The sequence below is a fragment of the Vicugna pacos genome, chromosome 9, assembly GCF_048564905.1.
Source record: "Vicugna pacos chromosome 9, VicPac4, whole genome shotgun sequence".
Lineage (NCBI taxonomy): Eukaryota > Metazoa > Chordata > Mammalia > Artiodactyla > Camelidae > Vicugna > Vicugna pacos.
In genome coordinates, this window is record NC_132995.1 from 40,366,821 (window position 1) to 40,381,412 (window position 14,592).

A 14,592-nucleotide genomic window follows, 5' to 3' on the forward strand; every position below is an offset into this window, starting at 1 on the left:
GCTATATACCCTCTCCCCATGTGTATTTTGCTGCTGCTTCTTTTTTTTAATCCATGAAAAATTCCCGACGTCAGTTTATGTTCTTGTAGTTTATCTCCTTTTTCCTAAAAGGAGAACATTGGAAAAAAATGTTGTGTTTCCTCCTTGTAATTCAAACATTGGTTGGGGGCCTTACAAAATGGAACTGAACATTCTTTTTATTTGTGGTTTTTAATTTTGTTTTTTAAAAAGTAACAATTTTATAAAAATAGTTTTCTTTCATTCACTTGAGTTATATTCATTTTACATTTGAAGAAACAGACTCTGAGAAAAATTAATTGACTTTCAGTTAGTTGGTTAATGAAAGGAAGAGTGAGGACTTAAACAAGTTTCCTAACCAAAGGTCTCCACAAGTACAGTCTAGCACTGGAAAATGAATTTCCACATCACCCATAAAGATGATTACATTGAAAAATAAAATCTGCCAGAAGTTAGAAACCATTTTGCCTGGAAACGAAAAAGCTAATGAAGTAAAGAATAATAATGGTTCCAGTGGGTGGTCCTGATGCCTGACTAGAGACAAGGGCCAAGGAGCAGTGGTAACTCGTGGGTGGCAGTAACCCAGTGAATGGTCCTTGGAGGTCTCAGATCCTGGCAGCACAGAAGCTTAGAGATGTCCTGCCCCTGTTTGGATAACCTCTGAGGCCTCTAACCCTGACATGCTAAACTTGTAACGGTGGTGCTCATGAGCATTTAATATACATATAAGGTTAAGGTTACTAACAGTAGGAAGCAGAGCTCCAAGTGGTTTTGGTTTTCATCAGTGTCTTTTAACCTGAAATCTGTTCTAAAACTCCTTGAGTGATCATTTTTCATTCTTTATCATTTATACCTTTTGAATTTTGTATCATGTGCCTCTTTTACCTGTTAAGAAGAGAAATAAATTTTGTTACTAGTGTTAATACAGAATGATGAAAACAGAAGATTCTAAAACTTGCTATCTGTATTCTCTGGTGTATAGGCTGTTTTAAAAAATGTGAACTCCTGTCTTCATTTGAAATTTTATGCAGCACTTTAATGTATAAAGTAGATAAAAGGGCACTGTTCCAGGTGAAGCAGGTGTAGGGATTATTCTCTTCTCCTGGAGTACCTGGGGTGTTTTCAGGGAACCCAGTAACTGGCAGGATTTGACGTGAGAACCTTTCAGGTAGTAGATGAGCATGAGGTTTTTAATAGATTGTCTGGTTTTGAATCCTAGCTCTACTACTTGTTGCCATGTGACACTGAGATAGTTTTTTATCCTCTTGAGCCTCATCTGTAAAATGGAGCTAGCACGCTACCTCCCAGATTGCTGCCTAACTCAGTATATGACACTTAAAATGGGCCTCATTGGAAGCAGGTTTCTTTACCCCGTCTTTCTGTGCATCTTAGTTCACAACGTATCTGGAGTGGCAGTAAAGGCAGGTGTATACTAACTTTAGACTGTGAAAGTCAAAGATACGTTGCCATACTGTTTTATATTCTGGTGTTGTATTTTAACAACAAAAAAGGATTTTGAACTTTTTTTAGCTTCTCTTTGTAGAGATAGCAGTTACCCTGGGGACTGAGTAGTGACAAGTAGGGAGCACAAAGAGGAAACTTCCAAGCTTGGTGATACTATATTTCTTGATCTGGGTGATACTATATTTCTTGACATGGGTGTAACTAATGAAATTTCACTAAGTGAAAATTCATCATGCATGTATTTATGATTTGTACACTCTTCTATACTTTAATAAAAAATAGGCATTAAAGGGAGAAGTGTATAGCCAGTGGTAGAGTGCATGCTTAGCATGCACGAGGTTCTGAGTTCAGTCCCCACTACCTCCAGTAAAAAATAAATAAACCTCATTACCTTCCCCCAAGATAAATAAATAAAATAAATTATACTCCCCAAAAGTTTTTAAAAGTAGATATTAAAAAATAAAAAATAATCGGATATTTCTTCTATGAAGTGCCTGCCCATTGGATATCTGCTGCCGCGTAGAAGTAGTCCAGTGCCTGTTTACCTGAGAATTTTTCCATGATTTAAAACTGCTGACATGTTAACCCGTGGCAGTCCTTCAGGTTATACATCTCTGTAATTCCAGTGCCTTACTTTGGGATTTTGTGATGGAACATTGAGGTTGATAAGGGACAGACTGAGTGCTTTGGTCATAAATAAACTGGGAAGATACCTGTCTCATCTCTGATAGCAGCTCATACACTCTCTCGGTGTGTCTAGAGACAGCCTTCAGCTTGATTGGCCTCTTAACCTAAAACTGTGATATAGTACCTTTGGCTCTTAATTCAGCTGCATGGTGAACAGGTGCTGAAAGAGATTTTCTCTGTTGTTATCTAGAAATGCTTTCATTTGGTTAGGTTACATGTTTTGGCAAGTAAATTGTTGTCTTTAATGTCAGAGAATGGGTAAACAATTATTGCTTATTCTACTGTAGGCAGTTTTAGTGCAATTCAGCAAATCTTATGAGAATTATGTGGAAATTATTTGGAAGTAAAAACAGGCAAAAGACTTTATGTGGTTTTTATATTTGTGTTTTGTATGTTTTTGAAGCCTTCAATTCTGTGTGATCCAAGAGAAAAATCTCAGCCTCTATTTATTTTAAATTCCCATAGACTTCAGTTTTCAAATCACTTAACTCTGCCAAGACTTATTTTTATGTAAGGACAAAATAACAAAAATCTGTGTCCACTGGGCCTTCCTGAGGTGTGTTTTGGGTATAGGCAGTAGATGAGAGTGAACCTGGAATATGAACTCAGACTAAGAATGAGAATCAGAAGAGGATGAATGAGGGAGGGAGGAAGAGGATGCTAGGTCTGCCTTCTCCCATACTAAGAGAGAACAAGTCTTGCTTTGGTCTCTATCAGAGGAAATGTAGATTTTATTAAAATTCGTTGTAACCTTGTTTTAGCTTATAAAAATTACTCTCATCTGCAAGATGCAGATTTCTTTATTTGAAAAGTTCATATAGATAAATTGAGAAGTGATGAGCAGCTTTGTTGTAATACCAAAGCAGGAGTGCTTACTATGTGCCAGGCAGTGTACTCCACATTATTTGTTTTACACTTGGGTTCTTAAATGCTCTTATAAAATGTATTCTCCATTTTGAGGAACTGAGGCTGAAAGAGGATAAGAAGCTTGTATAAAATCACATAACTAAAGTGGTAGAGCCTTCCCAATCCTTGCCCAGAAATACAGGTTATTGCCACGATCTCTATTATTTTAAAATGCCACTTTATGTTGAAAGTTGTCCTGAAGTTGTATACTTTATAAGACCTGTATTTTTTCACATGTCTATTAGACCAGCTCTTGAAGTCTGCGTATCTGTCGGTTGTTTATGATTATCTGCTGACCTTGTTTTTACCTTTTTTATGAGTTTGAAGAAAGTGCATTTCTTTCTCTCATATTAGGACTTAAAATTTCTGCTTTATGTCTCCTCCAGTCTTAGCAATCAGGAGAAATAGCAATGACTTAGGAGGCTGACATTAATGCTAATTGCAAGTTAAAGTTCATCTTTCTTAAAGTTCCGAATTTGTATTTTCACTGCCACCAGCTAACTATAAAACCTTGAGGGAATCACTTAACCTTCTTGGTCTCAGACATGTCATCTGTATCAGAGAGTTCAACTGTATAGATACTGTGCTGCTCTTAAATTCTTTCCTTCTGTGTTCTGATATTTAGCCAAGTGTCAAACATAAAGTGATTTGTACATTATCTGGAGATAGGTATGCACTCAATAAATTGGAGCTGTTTTTAATTATTAGGGCATTTTCTCATGAAGTTTTCTGCAATTTGATGATCTTGGTAATAAAAGAATGGAAATGAACCAAATTTTTTTCGTTTTCATTTGGGTATCCCTGCTGTTGGCTACTTCTGCACAGTCCTAACCAATAGGGAAAGCTCCAGTATCTGGTGACTGTTCTTTGTCTTTTCATTTTGGAGACATCCCATGACTGCCATCTAGAAATTGGATTTGCCCTGTTTCTGGATTATGGTATATTAAAAGAAAAAAAAATAGGAGCAACTAATAGTGAGTGGTCTATAGTAAAATGTCTAGATTAATTCTTTATAAATATTAAAAACCGATTTGTATTCTGAACAGGCTCATGGGTGTCTGCCTTATAGTAACAACCTATTCTGAAATAACTTAAAACATTAAAATCAAGGGCCCATGTGGATTGACTGGAGAGGAAGAAACTAGAAATTACGGACTTTAAAGGCTTTTAGAACAATCAAGTTCAGAGAGTTTCTTTGCCATCTTCCTGCTAAAACATGCAGCCTCCATTAGAAAACTACCACAGTAGAAAGCACTGCTTCCCAAGACAGTTCATCCAGTTGTTGAATTCTGGTCCTGTAGAAGCTATTTCATCGAACTTAATTCTGTTTCTGTATTTGTCTCCTTCTTATGACAGCCCATACCTTTTCCCTTCTAGCATTAAACTTCCTCCCAGTCTCCCAGCGCTCTCCTTCTTTCCCTCTTCTGCTCTTATTCTTGCTGTCAGACTTCCCTTATTTTTCCTGTTTTTGATTCTCCTTCAGTATCTTCCTTGACATCTTCCTCATTCCTTCTTTACAATGTAAATAGAAACTAAAAGCACAAATAAATAGCATAATAACTTTTCTTTATTCCTTTCCAAGCTTTTACCAAAAATATATTTTAAACAAATAAACCCATGGCAACTTCTGGCAGCCATGACCAGTAGGGAGAACACCAGCTGCTGATGACTGTTTTTTGTCACTCATTTGGAGTCACTCACTATTACTAAGATAATTTGAAAATTCCTCTTATCCCAAGATAAAAGCTGAAATGCCCTTTTCACAAAGTATTATTGGTAGGTTAGTAGTGATTTATAAATACATAATTAGGATTGATTTTCCTTGGTGTTTCTTCATTGCTCAGCCCCTTTCTAACCTTCATTGACTAAAACCAGAGGCTTATATCACCACCTCTGATTTTGCAGAATTGATCTGTCCTTGCATTACATTTAGCATTGATTGTTTGGAACATAGATTGTTTTTCTGATCCATATGCATTCCATAGCTCTTTCAGTCTGTACCCATGCAGCATAACATTAACCTGACTAGTTCATTGAAAGGAATATGCTAAAATGTAGTCAGCGTGCAGTCTGCAAATCACAAACAGTTAAGATCTGCTTGGAAAAAATACCAGAATTTGTAAGAAACACCACAGAAGTTAGTGTTGGGTGTTACATGCTTTGTTTGAAAGTGATTAAGTGTCACTGCTGTCTAAACAATATAACCCTCTTGAGAAATGATGACTTAACTGGAGCTTCTGACTAAACTTGATTTTACAGTACAAGTGTGACTTGTTGAGATGTTTCTTTGGAGGTCAGGGATGCTCTTTCTCTAGCAACTGTTTTAGCTCTTAAGAATTGAAATCAGGACATTTCAGTTTTTGGTTAAATTTGTTTCCAAAAACTGACAGACAATAGAGAATCAATTGATGGTAATAATATACAATTCCATTTAGCTAAAGATTGCACAGATACCAATTACTGGTATACAACAGAGGTGGCCAAAACAAGATCTAGATGAAAGATGATGGAGGCTTGGACCAGGGTGAGGGTGGTAGAAGTAGTTAGAAGTGGTCAGATTCAGAGGATATATTTAAATGTAGAGCTATCAGAATTGCTCCTGAGTATGATAGAAAGAGATGTTAAGGGTGACCTCAAAGTTTTTTATCTAAACAACTGGTAAAATGGAGTAAACTGTTGTTGAAGGAACCAGGTTCAGTATACAAACAGATGTTTGTACTTGTCTGACATTTGTAGTCACAAAAGAATGCTTATGGGGGGAAGGTATAGCTCAAGGGTAGAGTGAAAACTGAACATACATGAGGTCCTGGGTTCAGTCCCCAGTACCTCCATTAAAATGAATAAGTAAACCAAATTACCTCCCCTATTCCCACCCCCCAAAAAACAAATGCTTATAGAAGAAACATGCATTGGAATTTGTGAAAGAGACTGAAAGTATATATTACATGTGGATCAAAGAGGGGCACTATGCTATATTAAAACTTCTATTAAGAGAGAGTGTCATGTACAGTGTTAGTTCTTAGATGTTCTCTATTAATTTGCCATAAATAGTTTAAATAGAAATGTTTATTCTAAAGTGAAACTTGAAATCTTCAGCGTTTGTAATTGTCAAGCCTCTTAGTTGTTAAGTATTGTTGAAAAGATGCTTCTGGGTATATATGTGCACCAAGGACTCTAATATCATTTCTATTTTTGCTTTTGAGACAATACTTTATCCATAGTAATCCTGAATTTTATTTCTTGAGATAGAGATTTTAAAACTCAGTTGGCAGAGATGGAATTCAGTGAGAGATAAAATTCACTACTATATATTTTTCAATCATGTAATAAGTAGGCCATGTACTTCTGTGTGACTCAGTTTCTTTATCTGTAAAATGGATAAATAGCACCTATGTTATAGGTGATTGGCAAGGATTAAATTAGTTCATTCATGAAAATTGCTTAGAACAGTGCCCAGCGTATATAGTTGGTGCTCAATAAATGCCAACTGTTATTAAAAGGAAAAGTGGGAAAGTTTGCTTCTAAGATGATTGGATGATGTGTTCAAGATAAATCCTTTAGTCCCAAAACTAAACGCAGATTTGTTGTTCTTTTATTCATAGTACAGATTTTGATCATATTCTTTTGAATATAATGAGATTTTTATTCTTGGTTTTTAAGGAAACTTTGGCAAAATATTTCATACATAATTTAAAATGTTCTTTTTTCCTCTTATATGTAGAAATATTGGCTGAAAAATTTTTAGTTGCAAACTTTTCTTATGTGCTACTGTATCTTACTTTTTATTTATCTAGCACTTTGGTTTTCAAAACAATTTTGACCCAAAATTGCGATTTTTGTCATTGCAGGCAAGAAGACAACAAGACCCTAGTCCTGGTTCCAATTTAGGTGGTGGTGATGATATCAAACTTCGTTAATTAGTGGCACAGATGTGCCCCCCCCCCATCTTTACATATATGTTGTTTCTAGTTGGCAGAAATAATTGATTAAAAGACCAGAAACTGTGATAACTGGAGGTACTACGGTCTATTTCTCAACCTTAGGCAGTAACAAGACATCACAAACTGCTATGGTTTTGCACTATGATATAATACCTGCATTTCTAATTTTGTATGCATGTAGCCAGTAATAATTTGAAATTTTTTTCTATGCAAGCTTACCTTGTTGGCATTATTTTAGTGAGTTGAAACTATCCACTTGTAAAGCTCTTTTTTTCCTCCATTTTAATTTAAAAGTTCATGTCATTTTAAAACAAGTCAAGAAATTAAAATTTTTATCAGAGGGTTTTCCCCCAGTCAGTTGAGTTTTTTTGTTTTTTTTGTTTGTTTTTGTAATTTTAGACATATTGGTTATACAGCTTCATTTTAGATAAGCATTCTTGGTTTTTTGTTTTGTTTCCCCCATTTCCTTTTGTGTTTTTATAGCCTATGTCATTTTAAAACTGCTGATGGTTTGCATTATTTACAAACTAAAAAAACCTGGTAGCATAGAGCTGTCTGCCACAGCCTTCTAACACAAAGTTTACAGTTGTTAAAGTTACAGTATCCTTTTAAATGTTGATAATCAGCTCCTTTTCTTTCCTTTTTTAAACATAAAATTTTTTAATTGGTATTAACTCTAATCTGCCCCAGATCTGTTTTAGATTCTGTTCTGTAATCATGAGTTTGTGTGGAGATATTCTCCATAGATGGTAATGTTCTACTGAAATACCTAAAAGAAGTCGCAGGCTGGCTTCTGTTTTATTCAGGGATTTTTTTTTTTTAAGTCAATCATAAAAGGGATACTGGAGCTTCTTCATATATGTAACAACATATTAAACTGGAGACAGTGATGAATCAGCTACAAAGGTAATATTGTATTAAAATCATGTTTAAGATAGCTGCTTTTATGTGTATTTTATAACGCATGCTTTTGTAAAAACAATGCTGAATGATGAAAGATTTCTTAGAAAATGTTCATCTGTGCAGAGGAAACATTTTCTTCCATTAATTACTCTGGAAAAAAAAACCACAGGTTATATATATGGTATTTTCCAAAAGGACTATTAATAGAACCTTTTGAGATGAATTAGTATAAGAATATTTTTTAAATAGGCTCACTGTCAAATTGATTGCAACCTTTTTTTTAATACAAGACTGGAAAAAAGTGCTAAGTCATTTGGCACCTCCTTACAAATATTTTTCATGGTCACATTCACTAAATGTTAACTACATTTCTGAATTTTTGCAAAAATGTATTTTATCATAATAGAATGACATTATTTTAAAGAGTTTGAAAACTGACATGGTCAATTGAGAAAATGAACTGAAGTCTGAATAAGGTCATTGCATTTAAAATGTTTATATATACTTGATAGGTGAGGGAGGTGTGACTTTCTTGTATATAGGTCTTATAATTCATAAACATATCCTGTGTCTCGGAATAAAAATATTTGTTATATATTTGAAGTCATCATGCATGGTAAGGAGTTGTTTAAAGTGTTATAAACAATAATGCATCATGAAAGACCATGCTGATCTTGTGTAACTAAGTACTATAAATGAATTTGGTTGGTATTTGGTGTTGTGCAGCTCACATGTTTACACATTTAGTGCCCTAATTTCCCAAGGGAATTGCCTTTTAAATGGTCCTTACAGTGATGTTTTAAGGTTACTTTATCACAGGGCTCCTTGATTTTTGACTTCTGCACTTAAATTTTTTTAATAACATGATGGTGATGGTACATTTTTCTCTATTTTGTCTAGCTAAGAGCTTTCAGTCCACCAGTAACTAAGATCAGATGTTATTAAGTGTTCATGTTGCCACCCTTCTGTAAATACTGAATTTTCCCCGTCATTTAGCACTGTGTTGCTTCCATCTGTCTTAATGCTGGCATTAAGATCATGAGCCCTTTTTCTCCAATAGTGCAGGCTTTGAAAACTACTTTTATTAAGTTATTGATGCAATTTGATATTTTTCCATAATTATATTTAAACAAAATTACATCATTGCATCATGTTTTCTAAATTCATCTCCATCAAAACTTGCCTTAAGCTACCAGATTGCTTTTGCCACCATTAGCCATATTGTGTGTTTGTTTGTTTAATTTACTTTCACAATAAACTTCTGTGTAGTGAACTTCTGGGTCTTGACTCTTTATTGTCATAATCCAACAATTTCTGTTCTGGTGTTCGTTATGACATAAAAATTGACTTTGTTGTTTCTGAACTGTTCTTGCATCCTGCTTTTTAGCCTTAAAAAAACCGCTGCCAGCAACAGTGGCATCTAGTGGTCATTTCTGTTAATTCCAAAGAAAATCTTTAATGTAAATATCACAAAGAATAGTAATTTCCCAATGTTTATTACACTTTTCAAAAAACCTGGCTTGATTTACCTATTCTGTGAGGGTATGACTCTATAACTATAGAGTAGTGACCTTGGAGGAAATGAAGAATTCCAAAAATTGCACATCCAAATAACTTCCATCTTTCAAGCTAGTCATTCTAGGAATATATACCCAATTTGATTGTGCTGGTGTTATATCAGACATTATTAGGACTTTTCTTGGCATATTCCTACATCTTTTACTTTAGAAGCGTGCCATAAGCTTGATCCGTAAGAAAAAAAATTATTTATTTATCACCAGACTTACTTCAAATAACAAATACCTTTAAATGCTGAATTCACACTATTAAGAAAAGTTTCAAAGAATAGGATTCATACTTTGAGGGTTTATTTCAAAAAATTATTTGAGCAGTAGTAGCATCATGGGTTCAGTAAGTATATCACCTCCAGAGATAAGCATTTGGATATGTTAGTTTGGGGCTGCCTGAGAAAAGAGATAATCTTATTTGATTTATGCCTCATTTGGCACTGCGGAGCTTGTTCAAGTGATAAGCCACTGTATGAATCATCCATTGCTGCATAACACATTGCCCCAAAACTTAGCACCTTAATACAATAAACATCTCACAGTTCCTGTGGGTCAAAAATCTGGAAGATGCTAAACCCAGTGGTCTAATCTGAGGTCTCTTCCGAAGTTAAGAGTCAAGTTGTCAATCTGGGCTACAGTCATCTCAAAGCTTAACCATGGCTGAAAGATCCCCTTCAAAGCCCACTCATTTGGCCATCGAGTGGCATCATTTTCTTGCAGATCAGTGGATGAAAGCCCTTGACTCTTTGCTGGTTGTTATGGGTAGAGACCTTCTTCATTTCTTTGCCACATGGGTGTCTCCAAATGGCAGCTCACAGCTTAGGAGCTGGCTTTCCCCTTGTGGTCCAAGGAAGAGTGCATGCCTAAGATGAAAGTCACATCTTAACCTAATCTTGGGCTGCCATATTCCGTATGGTAGAAGTGAATCATGGGGTCAGGCTCACACTGAAAGAGGGGCAAAGAGTGTGAACAGGTTTTTAAAACCACAGCTATATTGCCATATAAATATATATCTGAGTATTTACAAGACATCAGTGTTTTGATCTCCCAAACATTCTCTAAAGGTAAGATTTCAGTCTTCTGCAGGCATATTTCAAGGCATTATTCCCCCCAGATAGCATCAATTCCCTTTCTTGCATCACCATGGTATAAACATATATGGTATTTCAAAAATGATCCAAGTCTAGAAAATATTTTTAGGATGGAACCATGGGTGGAAATGGCAATTTGGTTCATTTAAATTTAGGATACTCTAAAACAGATATGTCACTGTATGAGTCAACTCTCAGCTTTTGGTTAGAATAGTTTAAGCAACTTGGAGTTAAAGTCATTATTAGCCTTATTCAGGTTTCAGAAACATTGGGAAATGTGAGAAGATAAGATAACGGGAGAAATTTTTGATTAGAGAAGATAAATGTATATCCATGATGTTCAGTAAGGTAGGTGCTAGCCATGTGTGGCAATCAAGCACTTGAAATGTGGCTAGTACAACCAAGAAACTGAATTTTTATTTGTTAATTTAAAAACTAAGGCAGGGTTAAATATTTTTCTGTTAAACAAAATGTTGTTTTAGGAGGACTGCATTTCACACTGGCTTTTGCAAATTCAGTGTCCAGATTGAGATGAACTGCTAGTGTAAAATACTCACCAGATAACAAAATAGATAACAAAAAATACTTACTTTTTAATTTTGATTACATATGAAAGTAATATTTTATATACTGAGTTACACTGATACTTGATACATTGGGTTAAAATACATCAAATTTTTTTTTCATTTTTAATGTCGCTAATAGAAACTTTTTAATTGTGTATACTAGCTCACATCAATATTAAAATTGTAGGTGGGCACAGATCATACAACCAAAAGGAAAGATAAAGAAAAGGAAAATGTTGAGGCTTACTATTACTGTTTAAAAAAAAAGATTAAAACAAAGTATGATACGATTTTATCCCCTAGGATCATTTCGGGTAAAAGTGTATATCCTATGCCCAAAATAGACATGGTTCCTGCCCTCAGGGAACCTACAGTCTAGCTCAAAAACTAACCAAAGCAGTAACATTTAAGTTATATTGAAAGCTCTGGCTGTTATGAGATATGTCTATTTGGTCTGAGTGGTCAAAAAAAAAGCTTCCTTGAGACATTTGAGCTGAGATCTGGGGGATGGCAGACATTACACCAGCATTGAGAAGGTGACAAAAATATTACACGTAGCATGGCCAGTTTGAGAAACTAAGTGCAGTTGAGTATGACTGGGACATGGAATGAAAGGGGGCTGCAGCCGTGAGATGACTCTGAAAGGGTCAGCACAGGCCAGGGTGAGGTCACAAGCAGTGCTAGATGGATTTTTCCAGCCATGTTAAAATGTTTGGACCATTCCCAAGGGCAAACAGTAAGCCACTGATGCATTGTGAGTTTGAGGGAATAGGTGCTTGGTAAAGCTCATTTTTGGTTGATTGGAGAGAACAAGACTAGACGCAGCAAATCAGTCCCATTGATCCTATGGTGACCCAGTAGGGAGATTGAGAGTAGCTTAGTGGGCACAGAAACCTTGCAAAAAAGTACAGGAGGCATAACTGACAATTTTCCCAGTTTCTCTTATCTGGATAGGCTGGTTGTGTTGCCTAAAACCCGCCAAATTTTATTGACTTGAAGACTTATCTCTTACTTGCTAAATACCCATCGGTGATTGACCTAACCTGACAGAGCCATCACTGGAACATTGCCAGCCATGTGACAGAGTCAAAAAGATAGTGTAATGAAATAGACACTGACTTTTAAAACTGTCACCTAAAATTGACACATGAGACTTCTGTTTACATTTCATTGGACCTAGCAAATCACAGGGCCATTTCCAGCTTCAACTGGTCAGGGAACTGCAATCCTACCTTTTGCCCTGGAAACAGACCATTTGTGAGCAGCTCTAATACCATCCTTTGAATTATTAAATATTTAATTTTACTATCCTTCTATCAAGAAAATGTATCTACCATGGGAGACAACCTGAAAGTCCTAGCTGGTCGGGCATTGGGCTAAAATTCTAGGGTATCTGGTGATCTGCCATCTACACAGCCAATATACAGTGATGAAATAGGGGCAGGAAAAGTGCAGGGAACACTTCCATTCAGAAGGGAAGAATAAAATCATTGATCTTTTATGACATGTCATTGGGGAGACCATTTGAGGGCCCTCTGCCTTGAAAGGGGAGTGTTCTTTGTAAGGCTGATTGAGAGGGACTCACCAGTTCATCACTTTTCATGACTCACGGCCCCATCCTTGGCCTTTTGTGTGTGTGTGTGTGTGTGCCTTGACAAGTACAATCAATAGTAATCATGGTACTAAGATTCTGTTTTCCGAGCTGTTCACTGAGGCTTCAAACTTGGTAAATCATCACCTAAATTACGACACATGAGTTTTAACAGAGGAGTTGGCATCCTTCCAGCCTCCAGTGTCAGTTTCTCTAGCCACTTTCCTGTCTGAGTGATACCACCATCTGTCCAGCTACCCAAAGCTAGAAACCTGTGTTTTTATCCTTGACTTCTTTTCTCCTTCATCTTCTATATCCAATCTGTAGGTCCTGCCAGTGGATTCCATCAGTTCTGTCACTGTTAGACTATTTTTTTAATTTACACACAAAGCTTTTACCATAACTCAAGACATTCTTACAAGTGCAGTCCTCCTAACAAATCTGTGAGGTTACAGTCATTTTAGAAATGAGGAAACTAAGGCATGGAGAAGTTAAGTAACTTGCCAAGGCACAAAATTATAAAGTGGCAGAACTAGGATCAAATTCCCAATGCATGTGCTTAACCACTCACTATACTCTAACCTGAGGCTGTCCCTGCAAGTATGCCTTGAACTACCTTGATGACTGACTCCCTGAATAGTCTTAACAGTCCACCAACAGCCAGTTCAGTGTTTCTGAACACCCCCACCCTGTTTGAGGGAATAGCAGTTGCTGACATTCTCCCAAGTTTTCCTACTCTCCTGAGGCATCTCCTGCTCCTGCTCTGTATACCAAGCTCTGGGCTCTAGCCTCCTCCCAGACCACCATCCCAAAGCTGTCACTCCTACCCCTGACGAAAACCTGAGTGGATTATAATTAAGCCCAAGGTTTGGGGATAGCACAATGAGCAAATATAACCATTTGTTGTTGACCGACATTGTTCACAGTAATCTATCTGCCTATTAACCCAACAAAGATATTAGTCAATTTCTTAGGGGCCTCCCCAACCTTGTTCTTCCTGGTTCTTGGGTTTCCCAAACTAAAAATCCTTTTTACTGTTGACAAAAAAAAATTAGTCAATCTAAGAAAGAGATAGAAAATTTTATTTGAGACAAATTGAGGATTATAACCCAGGAACCAGCTCTCAGAAAGCTCTGAGAACTGTTCCACCCATTACAGGTCAAAGCACAATTATATAAGTTTTGAGACAGAAGGCTGTACATTAAATGATGTATTATTGACAGTTCGCACAATCCAGAATCGTACATGGCGGGCAGTGGGTCAGCATAGCCCCTTACAGGACAAAGGAAGGTTATCTCAAGGAGTTGTGACCCTTGATAAAATTAAAAAGGATGTTATCTCCTAAGGAGATCTGGTTAATACTGATGCACAAGACACACTAAGGGGAGGGATGAGGCCTAAATTTTATGCTTTAATTTTTTTCATTTTGCCATAAAATACTAATTTTATTCATCACGTTATCCATAGTGTGTGGCTTTCTTTTCCTCCTTCTTTGCTTACACCCCCACCCAGGCTGCCCTCCCCTCCTTGGTTTACCAGAAATAAGTCCCTCCAAGTGTTTTTTAAATAGAAGAATCATTCCTAGTCTGGTTGGATTTGAGTTCAATTTAGACATTTCAAATTGACTAAGATTACTCTTCACCAACATAAGGAGGCTTTTTTCATGTCTCCTTCCTACACTACCTAGGCCAGCTGTCCAACTAACCTTTCCTAACATCTTTAACACTTGCCCACCATGGTAAGAGGTAAATGTCTCCCTTATCCCCAGCCTCTCCCTCCTCCCCATATTAGGTATAACTGACAATTTTTTGTTTATCTTTCAAGAAATGTTCTCCCTTTTTTGGTGTGACCAATGTT

General features: G+C 36.3%; 1 protein-coding gene across 2 annotated transcripts in view; it reads left to right on the forward strand.

Annotated features, from left to right (window-relative positions):
- Positions 1 to 9,192, forward strand: part of CBFB (core-binding factor subunit beta) — a 47,485-nt gene extending 38,293 nt beyond the window's left edge. For both annotated transcript variants that reach the window (XM_031680682.2, XM_031680681.2), the window contains exon 6: positions 6,924 to 9,192. In XM_031680682.2, the coding sequence (XP_031536542.1) occupies positions 6,924 to 6,946 (23 nt within the window). In that variant the 3' untranslated portion in view covers positions 6,947 to 9,192. The remainder of the gene's footprint in view (positions 1 to 6,923) is intronic.
- Positions 9,193 to 14,592: the final 5,400 nt, after the last annotated feature.